Below are 16,905 nucleotides of genomic sequence, written 5' to 3' on the forward strand. Positions count from 1 at the left end.
TGAATATCACAAAAAATGTTTATTTTGTTAACAGATTCTCTAAAAACAATGTTTCCATCTCGTTACGTGCTCTAAGGAAAATGTCTGATTGAATCATTTTGATACTGTTAATTTGATTTAGTTTTAAAAATCAGACTAGGCCTACTAGACTCTTTAAAAAATCTGTGAAAGTATTTGGCTTATTAACGGTGTTTATGCTGCAGCTTAAAACAAAATCCAACGTAAGCTACACGACAGCCTGCAGTTTATGGTGTGTATATTCTTCAGAAGCAGTAGAATTGTTCATCAAATTTACGTAATTTAGCTCTTTAGTCAACCCTAGTCGTAGGTTTATGGATATTTTAAATAAAGGTGATGTAATGTTTTTTACAGCCCCCTCCTTATCCCCCCCCCCCCCCCACACACACACCACGCCCCTTCCTGATACAACTATACCCATTCATTGACCCTTCCTCCCATAAAGGCGAGACTCATTTATAAAGGCTGTCTTAATTACAAATAATTTTTTTATGACTCCAATTATTAATTATTTGTAAACATTCCGACTGAAACAACACACTGGTGGTAATTAATTACTTAGCCTGGGGTCTCGTGTTTCAGATCGATGTCAACACTGGTAGGTCAACTTGTGGCTGGTCTAGTGTCTAGAGCAGTTTATGTTGTCGTTAGGTCCACTGTCTTCATGTTCACTATCTTCATGTCCACTGTCTTCATGTCCATTGTCTTCATGTCCACTGTCTTCATGTCCACTGTCTTCATGTCCATTGTCTTCATGTCCACTGTCTTCATGTCCACTATCTTCATGTCCACTGTCTTCATGTCCACTGTCTTCATGCTAACTGTCTTGATGTCCACTGTCTTCATGTCCACTGTCTTCATGTCCACTGTCTTCATGTCCACTGTCTTCATGTCCACTGTCTTCATGTCCACTATCTTCATGTCCACTATCTTCATGTCCACTGTCTTCATGCTAACTGTCTTGATGTCCACTATCTTCATGTCCACTGTCTTCATGTCCACTGTCTTCATGTCCACTGTCTTCATGTCCACTGTCTTCATGTCCATTGTCTTCATGTCCACTATCTTCATGTCCACTATCTTCATGTCCACTGTCTTCATGCTAACTGTCTTGATGTCCACTGTCTTCATGTCCACTGTCTTCATGTCCACTGTCTTCATGTCCACTGTCTTCATGTCCACTGTCTTCATGTCCATTGTCTTCATGTCCACTATCTTCATGTCCACTATCTTCATGTCCACTATCTTCATGTCCACTGTCTTCATGTCCACTGTCTTCATGTCCACTATCTTCATGTCCACTGTCTTCATGTCCACTGTCTTCATGTCCACTGTCTTCTTGTCCACTGTCTTCATGTCCACTATCTTCATGTCCACTGTCTTCATGTCCACTGTCTTCATGTCCACTATCTTCATGTCCACTGTCTTCATGTCCACTATCTTCATGTCCACTGTCTTCATGTCCACTGTCTTCATGTCCACTGTCTTCATGTCCACTATCTTCATGTCCACTGTCTTCATGTCCACTGTCTTCATGTCCACTGTCTTCATGTCCACTGTCTTCATGTCCACTGTCTTCATGTCCACTATCTTCATGTCCACTGTCTTCATGTCCACTGTCTTCATGCTAACTGTCTTGATGTCCACTGTCTTCATGTCCACTATCTTCATGTCCACTGTCTTCATGTCCACTGTCTTCATGTCCACTATCTTCATGTCCACTGTCTTCGTGTCCACTGTCTTCATGTCTGCTGTCTTCATGTCCACTATCTTCATGTCCACTCTCTTTATTTCTGATGACTTTGTGTCGGCTTTCACTATGTCTGCGATCTTTATTATTTCTGCCTTTGTGCCCGCCAACTTATTTTTTGCTCTCCGTATGTCCGTTATCATTATTTCCGCTGTCTTCGTGTCTGCTACCTGTATGTCGGCTGCCTGTGACTCTGCTGTCTGTATGTCTGTATGTCAGCTGTCTATCTGTTTACTGTCTGTATTTTGGTTGTCTTGAAATATCGCTGTCTTTATCTCGGCTGTCTTTGTGTCTGTATACTGTCTCTGTATTCTGTATGTCTGCTAATACTATATGTAAGAATATCTCTTAGTAGTCACCCACCAGTGACATAATACACAAGAGTGTCGTGACTCCAACAACTTGCAACACTAAAACAACACCAACTGTCTATACCCAACTCGAGGCCCCACTAATCCAATCACCGGTCACACCGTTAAACCCCACAACAACTTGACACCAAGTCTTCTACTGTCCACTTGACACCATGTTTACAAACACTGGCGTGTGTCACACACTTATATTCATCTAACTGACCCAATCTACCCTACCTTAGACCACCGGCACACAATTACCTTCGGCTAACCGACCTAGTCTACACTAACTTTGTGACCACTGACACCATCTAGTAGAACAGCAACAAAAACTTAGTCCTCCCATCTTGACACTTTGTTAACAACAGGTATTCAGTCTCCCGATGCTGTTTATTTTACCTGGGTCAATAATATCACAGGTAAAGGTGCGGTCAGGAAGCGCACGGTCGCGTGCTTAGGGCGTGGTCAGGTGTTGTGTGTCGTGGGTGCTGTGTCCAGTCACTGACCTAAAGGCGTGTCAAAAGACCTTTGTCCATCAGCAGACGTGAGGTACAGTAACGGACGAGTGTTGATGTAAGGACACTGTAAGCACGGGAGAACAGTATGGCGCGCTACGGATGGTTTACTTAAAGGGGACTCCGACAAAAGACTCCCATAAATAGGGGTGTTATGTTGTTAATGGAAGTATAATATCTGTTTAGTGTTCAGAATAGAGTTAGGATTAGGGCTCTCGTAGGATTTAAAGGTTTGGATTAGTACATAAATTACTTTTGACATCGATAACGAAGACGTAATTTACCTTCACACCGTTTCAGAAGAATCAATTAAACGAATATTATAGCCACTGAAATAAATTTAAAAATCATCCCATTACATAACTAGGCACACACTATTTTCGTAGATTCCTATGTCCATCCATGCCATTATTACAGATGCTAACATAATGTTATGAAATATGTGAGTGCCGCACTGGCCTTTAAAAAATCGACTGAATAATGTGGCCAACAGTCGATATGGTTTCTGACCTTACTTATCCCAAATATTATTCATGCTGGCGTCGGTACCCTCATCAAGACGGGACCAAATTATTCAGCTAGTGACATTTACTAAGGGCTAAAGGTTAATGACGATGACTCTTTGCATGTCGTGTATTGTAAACTTTACGGTAGTGGAATCAGATACAGAGGTGTTGTGTAACTTCGACTTCGAAATTGTTTACAGGAGTTGGATTTTTTTTTTTTTTTTTGGAGAAAATTTAGTCCGCCCTCAAGCTTCAAGTGCCCTTCTCTTCCCCTCCTCCCCCTCCCCTCCCCGAGTAGAAAGTCTGAAAGAAACACTGATCTGCTCTACATAAACAAAAAGATCTAGTCTGACAACACTGAGAAATTTTCTTAAATTTCATGATTGATGATGTGTAGGCCCGGATAGCTCAGTCGGTAGAGCATGAGACTCTTAATCTCAGGGTCGTGGGTTCGAGCCCCACGTTGGGCGATTAATTTTTTATTTTTACATCATATAGATGTCTAACGAATCTAGGTGCACATAGATAAAACGGGAAAACCGATTAAATTCAACTTTAATTGAGCTTAACTCATTTCATAATGACCTCAATACGTTACTCCAACATTTGAAATGACTTTGTAATCGCGTCCCTTGCTAGACGTCGCTTACTCTCACAACAAAACATGTAAGTAAAAAAACTACCAGTCTATCACTACCCCCCCCCCCCCCCTTTTTTTTTTCTTCCAGTCTTATTCCCCCAAGACAAAAAAAACGGAAGTGATCTCATTAATATTTTTAGTCGCAGATGCGCCGTTTCCCGTCGTCTGCTGTTCGTGCGTTCATTTCCTTGTTCAAGTGTTAATTAAAAGAAATAGTTGTCAAAAATTCTGACACGGGCCGGCATCTCTGATGAACTGATGGTATGATTAGTAGAACCCACTGGTGATGGTCGCTTCTTGACGCGAAAAAATTATTAGGAATGGAAATAACAAATGGGCGAAGTTACTTTTTCACGTTCACAACAGTTCATGTACAACCATATTTCTTTTGTTGTGAGATTCTTTGACTATTTCATATATACATATACTTAACTAGATTTCTAACGTTATACTCTTCCATACGAATAAAGTAGCTGTTTAAAGTTTGACGTATGAACTAGTTTAAAAGTCTAACTATTCCATACATAATATCCAGTTGTCTACAGTTTGACTATTTCATACCTAATGAAATAGATGTCTGAAGCTTGACTACTTCATATTTTTTAAATTGTTTTTTTTTTCACTTTTGACTATAAACAACTACAGTAACAACAACAACAACAACAAATAGATATAGCCACAACAACAACTAAAATAATTTAAATTGATAGTCGACTTCACGTTGGTACTTCTGTCGGTTTTTTTTAAATATTTTTTTGGTCTACACTAAGCCTAATCCCGAGCTTAAGCCTGACCATACATTAAGCGCGGTTTGTATGACTATTCAAGTCTTGGAATTGCTACAAAATAATATTTTGCCTTTAATTTGGTCATATTTATAATATGGCTGACTCTAATTTGGTCATATTTACATTGTGGCCGCCTCTACTTTTGTCATATTTAAATGGTGGTGCGTCTACTTTTGTCATATTTACATTTTGGTGATTCTTATTTGGTCGTATTTACATTTTGGTGCATCTAATTTGGTCATATTTACATTATGGTGCATCTAATTTGGTCATATTTACTTTACCATTGCTCTAATTTGGTCATATTTACATTACCATTGCTCTAATTTGGTCATATTTACATTATGGTGCATCTAATTTGGTCATATTTACATTATGGCTATATCTAATTCGACCACTCCCTAGCAGGAACAAAAACCAACAAATTAACGTCACGGACAATTAACCACCCTCGCCCCACCTCACGGCCTGCTATTATTTCTAACACCCACCAAAAACTGGCCCGTGTTTTCATTAGCTTTCTTCCATAACGTTGATCTTGGGCTATTTGCCGGGTGGGCGTTTAATTTTTTTACCTTCAGGGATCAATGTCGGCGTTATGATGGAGAGGCTGTCCGGGACAGTTGTGGAATGCGCGTTATAGGAAGCTTGTTGTTATCCCATTACGGCTAATTTAGCCATGAAACTGGCTCTGTTTAATATTAACGGGAGATGTTAATTAGAAGTAGATTGATTTGATGACGTCATGGTGTCTCTTTTCAATGAAAGTTAATATGTCAGGGAGTAGGTAATTGAGAGTTTCTGGAATTTCTCTGGCGAATTTTGTTACAAGTTTTTGAAATGTGGAGGCCTGGAACTTTTCAAGACTTTATAATTTACAACGTTAAAAATAAACTTGAACAGAATGTAAACAACTTATTATTAATCACTTTTTTTTTAATTATCACATTTTATAAAAGTATGTTCGACCCTGTCACAATGCGGGTTTAGCGTCTAATGCCGGTTGCCATTCAACAGCCAATGAGAAGCTACAACTTGGGTAAAAATGATACTGTCATTATAAAGTTAATATTTTAAAGGTCTTTTGAATTTAGTTTGTAGAACAAACGTATCAGTGAATGAAATGTTTATATAAAGGTCATTTACGTTTAGTTTCTACGAGATTTCTAACGCTTTCTCAATAAATGATTTTTAGTTGCTTTATTTTTTGTTAATTTATAAAACCCGCGTTGCAGATGGAATAGAAGAACTAACAGAAGGGGAAATGTTGTCTAACTTTTAGAGTTTAGAGCAAGACGTCTTTGTACAGTCAGGTGATGTGCAGGTTTTGGTTCAAAACAAAAACAATCTTTTATTGTAATTTTATAACTAAAATATTTTTCATATTCGACTGTTAATGATCAATGAGGTGGATTACGGGCTAATGGTATTAAATTAAACTTAATTCAGAAGTTCAAACAATTAGACTATCTCAACTAATTCCATTGTTCTGCTTTAACTTAACCCTTTATGTACGTGATGATAAACGCCCATATAACTTAACCCTTTATGTCCGTGGTGGTAAACAACTGAACCAATGTTGACTTAGCATTCTTTCTAAAATACTTTATGTGAAAATAACGGACACTTTTTTTTAAAGTTTAAAACAACCTTTGTATTTATCCAACATTTGATGTCTACAACACAGCCATAACATAGTCATAGAAACAGTTCACTGTCGTTTGAGTTTTGTCTTGTTAGGCGAAGACGGAGAAATGTTTAATGTAAAAATTGAAATAAGAGTTTGGTTTAGTGTTAGGGTCTGGTAGAGTTAAGGTAATGTTTTGATTTCGATGATTACACGATACAAGTCATATCTCAGCCTGTAGATAACAGAACATGTCAGATGGAGGTTCGAAACCCACATCACCACTGGGCGGATCTTGTTGACAAAGTTGCATCAACTGGATGAGATGATGTCCTAAAACAAATGACGTGGAGTTTCTTTATGCGAAGAACCTAGATTTAGTATTAAGTTTTCTGTTCGTGTTTACATTCATACTCTCAAACAATATAATCTTTTGGATGTAATCGTGGATGGAGATTTTCAAAGCCCTTAAAACACGAGGGACATTTGGTTTAGGGCCCAAAATGTAGGCCCCACCTTTCGCAAAAAAAATAAAATGATACCGTATTGTGTCAGTGTTTCTCTGACAATAAAACTGTTAGTTTTTTGTAATAGATACTCGCTTATGGCAGTGGCGTCACGAGGTGTGTGCAAGGGGTGCTGGCTGAACCAGGTAGCACCAGCCTAGGGGGTGACACCTACACGGAAAAAAGCTATTATAAATAGAAGTTTTGATTTTATCATTTAGTTTAATAACAGTCAAGGGGGTGACATCTAAGCGAAAATTAAGCTATTTTAAATAGAAATTTTGATTTTACCATTTAGTTTTAACAACTTTAAAAAAAGATTTAATTGATTAGGATCAGGGTGACACCATCGGAAACGGAGATGACGTCATCGCCATCAGCTTAAGTACATCAGATGCTAGTCATTGGTTACTTTAGTGGTAAGGTTAATATTAGAGTTATTAGGATTATAGGTTTATATGGTAAGGTTAATATTAGAGTTATTAGGATTATAGGTTTATATGAAGGTGTTGTAATTAGACTTTCAGGTATAGTTTTTAAATCATTCATATGGTATGGTTAATCGATAAAAAGTTTTGGTTTTGCATTTCTTGTGGAAGTTGTCTGAAGGGCAATGTCCTAAACTTGAAGTTTTTTAAAATAACGAACAGACGTAGCGGCACCACGTGGTGTTATGAGAAAGTGTTTCTTTCAGAATTTTTGCTTGGGAGGGGGGTGGGGAAGACAGGGACATTGCTAAAAGTATATATTGTTTATTTAGGTGGTGTGTGTGTGGGGGGGGGGGAGGGGGGGGGGGTGACGTGCTTCGGGGGGGGGGGGGGGGGGGCTGTGAAATTAACACTGGCTATGAGGGTCCGGTATGTCCCAGGTTTACACCGTGAGTTTCAGCCCTCTGGCTCAAGTTGGAAGATCTCACGTGGTGGGACACGACTTCCTCCTCCACCACCCTCCACCCTGCCCGGCCGTCTCAGCCCGGCCACGGGTCGAGGCACGGACTGGGTTCCGAAGACGTCTGGCACCTCTTTAAGCAGAGACACGATAGGAGTTCTTCCCCTTGGCCCCACCCACAAGCCCGACGGTTGGTTCCCTGATCCCCGTCCCTCACCCCCCGACCCCCCACACCACGTTTGTTTGTACTCGCTTATTTACTTCTACCTTCCCGGCAGCCCCTGTGCGTTTTCTGTATCAATTACAGCTCACACTCAAGTGGCACCGGGCACGCTGGAACCGCCGCCCCCCACGCCCGACCTCATCGGTGATTGGTCTGTGGTTCACGTGACAGGCCTCGTCCCGGGAGTCGGGGGGCGTCGGCTTATCGCGTGCAGCCGTTTCAGCATCTCCCATTGGTCGGCGGCTCGAGCTCCGCGGTGGCCGTTACCTCGTGGGACTGGTTGTCTCCAGGGTAGGGAGGGGATTGGCGGGGAGTGAGGAAAGCAACAAAAGACGTACCCGAGAGAGTTTCTCCCACAGTCCCATGTCCGTGTCTCAGTGTGCCCAGCGAGGGGAGTTTAGCAGGCCATAGGAGATAGGAGATTTGGCCAGCTACTGGAGCCCATAGGAAAAAGGACGCTATCAACACCCCAGTGAGAGAAATTTAACATGTTTTCTAATCACCGCTCCGCTCCTGGCTTTCGTGTGTGTGCAGTTTTCTTTTGATGTGATTTGGAGACCAAGTTTTTTTTAATTGTACAAACCGCATTTTGTCATCCGTAACGGCTAGTCACATGCATAAGTTTAAACTTTGACAGTTAAAATAACAGTGTCACTCTTAGGTCATGTAGCTTTGTTATTGTCGCTGTATGTCATGTACCATCCTACTTGCCGCAGTAGGTCATGTACCATCCTAATTGCCGCCGTAGGTCAGATACCATTCTACTTGCCGCAGTAGGTCATATACTATCTTACATGCCGCCGATAGGTCTTATACCATCCTTCTTACTGTTGTTTCAAGTTGTATTTTAATTGCCACTATTAGGTCATGTAGCTTCCTTCTTGCCGCCGATAGGTCAAGAACCTTCTTGTCACTGATAGGTCATCTATTTTTCTTTACGCTGCCATAGGTCATGTAACATCCTTATTGCCGACAACATAAGAAGCAGCATCATACTTGCCGTCACTAAGTCAAGTAGTATTTTTCTTGCCGTTGTTTCATGTCGTATTTTAATGATCAATTATAGAAGATATGATATCTTTATTACCGATGAAGTGTTTTTTTTTTTTAAGAATCCATGTTGCGCTAATATTTCAAACAGCATCGATATTGCCTTTAATGAGTAATGTAGCATTCTTGTTACAAGCTCATATTTTAGTTCCCGATTCTATTATTAATTAAATTAATTATCCTTAACGACTGATTTCAAAGCCGATAACTTGAATCAAAGAAAATATTTTCACAAAAATGTAAAAAGGATCAAATTTTTCTATTGAACATAACAAAACACCATCAAGCACCAACCTGTACAAAATATGTAATTATAAAACTCTATCAAAGACAGCGACTGTGATTTGTAACAATATAAGTCTACACAATATCTCTTCGACATTTTAACTCACCGCAGAGGTCTAGAAAACAACTATTAAAATAACAGTAAACATTTTTTGTATTGTTATTAGTTATATTTTGAATAGTTCCAATCAACGTAAGGCTATTTTTTTCACTGCATAAAGGCGGATGTATTGGTTTATTTAGCAGCATCGTTAATTAATGAATTAATTAAAGAGTGATTTTTTTTTTAAAGTGTCATTGTGATTCGAGTCAAATGATCGCTAGAAACCCCGCAGTCTATCGATGTCCATTGACCCGGCCCGATCATGCGTGACGGTGTGACTAGAGCGCACGGGAGAAATGAAACAGAAACCCTCGTGAAACGACCCCCGGGCACTCCCCCACTCCCCGGACCGCATTAAGTAATCTCCGTTAACCCCCGCGTCGACACGGATACTTGGGAGGTTAGGATTAGTTGTTGAGAGGGATTGTGAGCTGGTGGTTTAGGGTTAACGGTAGGTTTATTGGATGTTAGGGTTAACTGTATTTTTATTGGATGTTAGGATTATCAGTAGCTTTGTTGGATGTTAGGGTTAGTAGTAGATTTCTTGGATATTAGGGTAATTAGTAGGTTTGTTGGATGTTAGCGTTGCAGTAGGTTTTTTGGATGTTTGTTTTGGCAGTAGGTTTATTGGATGTAAGGGTTATCAGTAGGTTTGTTGGATGTAAGGGTTATCAGTAGGTTTATTGGATGTTTGGGTTAGCAGTAGGTTTGTTGGATGTTAGGATTAACGGTAGGTTTGCTGGATGTTAGGGTTAGCACTTAGCAGTAGGTTGCTGGATTTTAATGTTTAGGGTTAACAGTATGTTTAGGGTCAGCAGTAGATTCATTGGATTTTAAAGTTAGAATTAGCTGTAGGTTTTTTTTAATTTTATGGTTAACGGAAGTTTATTAAAATTTAATGCTATAATTGAAGATTTGTTTGATCATTTCAATTTTCTTCGACGGACGGGTATGTAGCTGTCGTTCTAGACTTTTCTTCCCACTTTAGCTGGTTGTATTTATGGACATTTCTTCAGCTGACCTGCGATGTCGTTCTCGACATTTCCTACCTTGAGGCATTTCTTAAGACATTTCTAATTGCTGTTTCTAGAAGTTTCCAATCGCGTATTGAACAGTGTTTCTAGACGTTTCTTTAGCCATCGTATAATTCAAACCTAAACATCTCTTTCAATTTTTTTTCAGTAGATGGCGTTATGTTTGGCTACTCAATATATACTTTTATGCCAACTAAATCGGGAGGTCTGAAAGAGGAACTTTACTTTTTATCAATGGCTACCGTCTGTTAAGGGATTTCAATATGGTTTCGGCATTATTCATAGTCGTTCTATTAAACTGATATCAAATGTGATTTACAGTTTTAAAAATTGACATATAAAACGGTTCTATAAAATTGTACAAGAGATCACACAGTGGTGCCGATATTTTATGTTAAAGTTCTGCATCTATTGAGTTCACACGATTTAGGTACCGTCAGCACTAACACATTTGTAATATTTCTGGTATTTTAAAAATCAGATCTGAATGGTTTGTATTTTGTATTATCCTGCGAACTCAGGCAATTGATAAAATTTCATTCTCAGCTCAAGCTAATCTAAATAAATTTACAAACTTTTTGTGATTATAAATTGCGTGTATGTAGGGCTAAACTTACAGCTAGTGAAACATTATATAGACCTTAACTTACAGTAAATCATAAATGAATAAAACATTCCCAGAATTAAAAATCACATGGTTAGCTAGGTAAATACAAATATCATTTTCAGCCTCTTACTGAAAACGGCAATAAAAGTTTTTAAAAAATTTAATATAGTAAATAAAAATAAAATGATGCCATTAAAGTGTAGGCCTTCTGAAGATAATAAATAGATAACAATAAAAAAAAGCTTTTAGCATTGTTGAAGGTCAAGGTGAGTGTTATAAATAAATTAAATAGACCTTTTTAATAAGAGAGTTGTGACTTGTACAATAATTAGCGGGCATTCAAATTTTGTACAAAGTGAATTTAATTTTCTGCTTTTTAAATGAACCCTCCTTTTATTTTATCAACGGGTAATCTTCACACTTTTAAAGATAATGTTTTAATATGTATTATTATATGGCTCTAACTAGAAGGTATTCTTTTGTAGTTAATATAGCAGTACCAGTGGCGTAGCGAGGTCGGGTGTCACCCGGTGCGGCACTTAATGGTGTCACCCCCCCCCCCCCCCAGAGGCATAGAGACCCTTCTCAGGGACAAACTTTCAAATTTTCGATTTGCACCCTCCTCAAAGTTTCGATTTGGAACCCCCCCTCGAGTTTTTCTCTATATATTTTGCTATTTTTTGCCTTGGTGTCACCCCCCTAAATGGTGTCACCCGGTGCGGTCCGCACCCCCCGCCCCCCCCCCCTCGCTACGCCCCTGAGCAGTACAACTAAAAGTCAAGTAAAAATATGACATGCATCTTGTGGCCTTCACATTGGGTGACGTACTAAACTCACTCTTAAATTCTAGTTAGCTATTTCTCATGAGAGGACTGTATAGGTCTACTAGCACTACATAACAGTCGCTTGTGTCTGTACAACAGAATAGGGTTTAGCAGAGTTTCTTTAGGGCATCTCTTCGGGGGGAAGGGGGGTGGCTCCCCGAATTTTTTTTACCGCCCCCCCCCCCCCCCCCGAACGAAATGAAATTTATATAAAAGAAAGTTTACCCCCCCCCCCCCCCGAAAATTTCAAGTGCCCCCCCCCCCCCCCCCCCCGCCGGAGAAAAAAGTCTGGAAGAAACACTGGGGTTTAGGGATAGGGCCTCAGAATACTTTACCAAATATTACACATTTTTTTGATGTTGTGATTTAAGGATGATGTTGATGTTAAAGATTAAACGCTCCTAAAAACATTAATCAAATACCTGTTTTTAATACGGATATTAATAACTTATTAAAATAAGACCGTATTTTGATAATCGTTGATTATACCAGCGGTCATTAACTAATGTTATCTTAAGCTGGGGTAGTATGACAAGATTAGTTGTGTTTAAATTGCCGTTAGCTAAATCTGAGTCATGTGATGGAGCTTCGAATGCCTGTAAAGGAATTAGAAATGGAAAGTTCTAGATTCACGTTGATAGTTGTATTGTTTCTCACCTTTTAGATCTATAGTTCAATACAATATAGACTTTGTGCTGAAAATCTTGTGATTTGTGTGTAGTTAATGAGTTAATATGGACATTATAACAAACTAGTTACAACTTTGGACAAGCCTACTATGGGAAGAATCTGTGAAAACATTGGATTATACCAAGTTATTTTTCCCTTGTAATAACATTTCACCAAAGTGACAAGATTGAAGAAAAGAACACTATGGTATAACTAGTTTTTTGATTGGTGTTTACAAGTTCAAAGTTCAAGGTCCCGAGGGGTCACTTCTCAAGGTCACTGCTCGATGTTACGTAAGACACTACTCTGAGCCGAGGTCACGCCCGTGACGTCACAGAAATTTTTCCTCACCTCGGATCTCCCTCGGGGATTTTTTAATGTTCGACCTGACGGAAGATCACCACCACCTCCACCACATCCACCACCCACAGCATCCACTGCACCACCCGCAGCACCCCAGCCAGCGCGTCCCCTCCCCCATGAAGGAAGAGGCTCTAAGCGGTCAGCTGTCCAGCATCCGAAACTGGATGCAACCCACTGTTGTGGACCCGGGGTCGGTCAAGTAAGTCCTTACTTTCTCTCATCAAACTTAGACACACATAGTTTTATGCTAATCCTAATCCTAACCCACTGTTGTGTAGCCGGGTTCGGTCAGTTAAGTCGCTTGCTTTCGCCATCAAACTTAAAACCACATAGTTTTAAGCTAATTGCGAATCACTATTCCGAGAGTTTAAGGTTCGAATACCAAACATACCAAAGTTTCGATTATCAAATTTCCGAAAACTAATGAGCCGACTCAGCTTTATTTTGAACCCGGCAACAATTAGAAGTGTCAGTGCGAGTGAGAAAAGTGCTGCTCGCACAACCCTTATTCTATACAATATCATGACAGACGACGTTTAGATTCACTTACCTGTTGTAAATATGTAAATTCTATGTGGGGTTTGTCTAAAGGGCTATAACACAGTTCGTGTATTAACTTAATTATAAGAAAACTTTGCACAGCAATAAATAAATAGTCGAGTTACTATAGACTGTAGTTAAATGATTAAAATTTACAATTGTTATTAGTAAGATAAAAAAAAGCAATCTTTCACGTTTTAAAATAAGCGACATATTCCAATTGGGTGTTGTATTTCAATGCAGTTAGCATGAGAAATAAAACACGACATTCCTTGAACGGGTTATTCTAGATTTTAATATGCTGCAAAACTAATTAATCTAAAGCATATTTTTAAGAATCCTTACTGCTTTTTTGACGTTTGAAACAGAAACTGTTTATTTTTTTTAAAAATAATAACCAAAGCAATTTCTCTAATAGCGTTTTATTACAAGGTTAGATTTTTGAGCTCAACATATTTATGTATAAATGTTAAGTACATTAAAGCTGTTTTCATTGTTCGATATTTAACATAGACGCCTCAATATATGTACTAAATAAGACACATAGGCAATGACCACGTGATGTCACATACTGACTACAAGTCACTGGTATTTAACCACTGACCCATATACTGACCCTGCGACAATAATCACTGAACCGTTGATCCATAAACTGACCATGGAGTGACCCAAAATTCTGAGCGCCAGAAACAATGCAAGGAACCAGCGCCATTAGACGCTGACCCATGACCCATGGACTCTAGACACTGACCACATGACCCAAAAGCGTTATCATGCGACCCCAAATACTGACCCCACAGAAAATACACTAGCCATTAGGTCCCAAACACTCTCAACACAGCGATAACGCCCAACCTAACAAAGCCATCGCCCATATCGATTACATTTAATGAAGTATTTCAACATGTATTTTAATTACAATATAAAACATTCGAAATTCATTCTTACACTCCCTTCCCTCCCCACTCCACTTTAGAATTAAATCTAATGTAGGGCCTACATTTTTCCCACACTAACTTCACTACGAAGGAACATATGCATATGTGTTCACACGTATAAAAAATACAGATAAAACACATATACAACAACAGATACAGATAAACAAATACAGATAACACAACAGACACAACAGCGAATAAAATACAACCACAGACGCATACAACAGCAGATGCACATACAGCAACACACGTATACAACAGATACAGATAAACATTATATATATATATATATACAACAACGATACATATTAACAACAGATACAAATATACAAACACACATACAATGAATGGATACAGATACAACAACAACTATAGATACAACATGTTCAGATTTTATAACTAATACAGATACGACAACAAATATAAAAATAGATACTGATACAACAAAAAATACAACAGATACAACAACAAATACAACAGATGCAGATACAACAAAAATACAAATACAACAGATATAGATACAACAACAAATATAGACAAACACTACAGGCAGATTCCATACGTACACGACATTCCACAGCAGATACAAAAAATTCTCACAGATAATGTAAAAACAGATCTCGGACGTCCCCCTGGGAGAAATCTCTTTCAAGTGAGAGCATATCCAAGTCTCATGTTGCGCCGATCACGTGACAATAGTTCCAAGTTCGTGTTTCATTTCAAAATAAAACGAGCTAGAACTACGGGGTCACAAAATAAAAGTGCCTTGTTAAAATCTAATCTCTCTATTCACGATGTTAAAATTTTAACAGTACAATTTGATGCTGGTTACAAAATATTTAAGGTTTTGTTTTTAAATCTGACTTTAATGATTCAAAACCAAAGTAGGCTAAAAGTATTGGGTATTATATTTTTGAAATCCGTTAAATTATGAGAGAAGTTTTTTTTTCAAAGTGAACATATCAACTTGTCATTAAATGTACAATCTTTGTTTGTTGGAAGACAAATGTAAAGGGTGTATGCTATCACAGAAGTGAAGAATACTACCAAGTCTGAGTATGTTGTATTGACATTTTGCTACATACAACGATGGCGCATATTCTGGCAAAGTCTCTGATGCTGTTACCTCACCCCTCCCTCCCCTTTTCCCATCTTCTTCCAGCTCTTGTTGAGTAGGTAGTCAAGCACCTTCGCTATCTGGTTATCCCTTTTGTTGTAGGATCGAATCCCAATGCTACTCATTAAACGTATAATTTTGTATCTAGGTAAATTATACTATAATCTCCCTGCTCCCAACTAAAGTATACTGTTGTCTCTCTGTCCCAACTAACGTATACTTTTATCTCTCTGCTCCCAACTAACGTATACTTTTATCTCTCTGCCCCCAACTAACGTATACTTCTGTCTCCCTGCCCCCAACTAACGTATACTTTTATCTCTCTGCCCCCAACTAAAGTATACTTTTGTCTCCCTGCTCCCAACTAAAGTATACTTTTGTCTCCCTGCTCCCAACTAAAGTATACTGTTGTCTCTCTGAGCCCAACTAACGTATACTTTTATCTCCCTGCTTCCAAGTAAAGTATACTTTAGTCTCTCTCCTCCCAACTAACGTATACTTTTGTCTCCCTGCTCCGAACTAAAGTATACTGTTGTCTCTCTGAGCCCAACTAACGTATACTTTTATCTCCCTGCTTCCAAGTAAAGTATACTTTAGTCTCTCTCCTCCCAACTAACGTATACTTTTGTCTCTCTGAGCCCAACTAACGTATACTTTTATCTCCCTGCTTCCAAGTAAAGTATACTTTAGTCTCTCTCCTCCCAACTAACATATACTTTTGTCTCTCTGAGCCCAACTAACGTATACTTTTATCTCCCTGCTTCCAAGTAAAGTATACTTTTATCTCTCTGCCCCAACTAACGTATATTTTTGTCTCCCTATGTCCAGCATGGGGTTGAGCCGCGCCCACTTTGAGAAGCAACCACCCAGCAACCTGAGAAAGAGCAACTTCTTCCACTTTGTGTTGGCGCTCTACGACCGTCAAGGTCAGCCCGTGGAGGTGGAGAGAACGACCTTCGTCGACTTTGTCGAGAAGGAGCAGGTAGGGGTACGTGCTTTCTTGTTTTCTTTACGGACTAACGTCACATCTACGACATACCCACATATCATGACGTCACATATTTATCTACGACATACCCACGTAATATGACGTCACATTTGATCTACAACATACGCACATAACATGACGTTACATATTTTCTCTACAACATACCCAAACATCAATATGGCATCATACACTTACATTTACAGTATACCTTCACAATAATATGACATCGTATACTTTATCTGATACATGCATACATGACAACATACATCACAACTTGAAAATACGTTGCACTTAAACCCCCTAAAGATGGCCTTTTAAAAGTGTTTACAAAATGAGATTTTGCTGGTGACGAGAGTACAATGGCCGCACGCCATTGCGAAACTCGTGATGACGTCACACTTGTCATTCCATAAATATGTCAAGGCAAGCGTAAACACACCGACTTGACATTTCTTGTAAAAACAACCTACACTGATGTTTTAATATATTAGCCATCGCTTGAAATTAACAAAAATGTAGCGTTAAATGTCTTGATTTGATGTAAATCAGTGCGTTGAGTGTGTTTTTGTATGT

General features: G+C 38.9%; 1 protein-coding gene and 1 non-coding gene across 3 annotated transcripts in view; both read left to right on the plus strand.

Annotated features, from left to right (window-relative positions):
- The first annotated feature begins 3,539 nt into the window (after positions 1-3,539).
- Positions 3,540-3,612, plus strand: Trnak-cuu (transfer RNA lysine (anticodon CUU)). The gene has a single exon. It is a non-coding gene; the product is annotated as a tRNA-Lys (tRNA).
- Positions 3,613-8,185: 4,573 nt separating this feature from the next.
- Positions 8,186-16,905, plus strand: part of LOC131937744 (transcription factor COE3) — a 48,500-nt gene continuing 39,780 nt past the window's right edge. The window contains exons 1-3 of one of the 2 annotated variants that reach the window (XM_059295360.1): positions 8,186-8,286; positions 12,382-12,948; positions 16,173-16,332. In XM_059295360.1, coding sequence (XP_059151343.1) covers positions 12,764-12,948; positions 16,173-16,332 — 345 coding nt within the window. In that variant the 5' untranslated portion in view covers positions 8,186-8,286; positions 12,382-12,763. The remainder of the gene's footprint in view (positions 8,287-12,381; positions 12,949-16,172; positions 16,333-16,905) is intronic. The other variant, XM_059295361.1, reaches the window with a different exon arrangement.

The sequence above is a fragment of the Physella acuta genome, unplaced genomic scaffold (assembly GCF_028476545.2).
Source record: "Physella acuta isolate Inbredline_101_S28 unplaced genomic scaffold, ASM2847654v3 ptg000220l, whole genome shotgun sequence".
Lineage (NCBI taxonomy): Eukaryota > Metazoa > Mollusca > Gastropoda > Physidae > Physella > Physella acuta.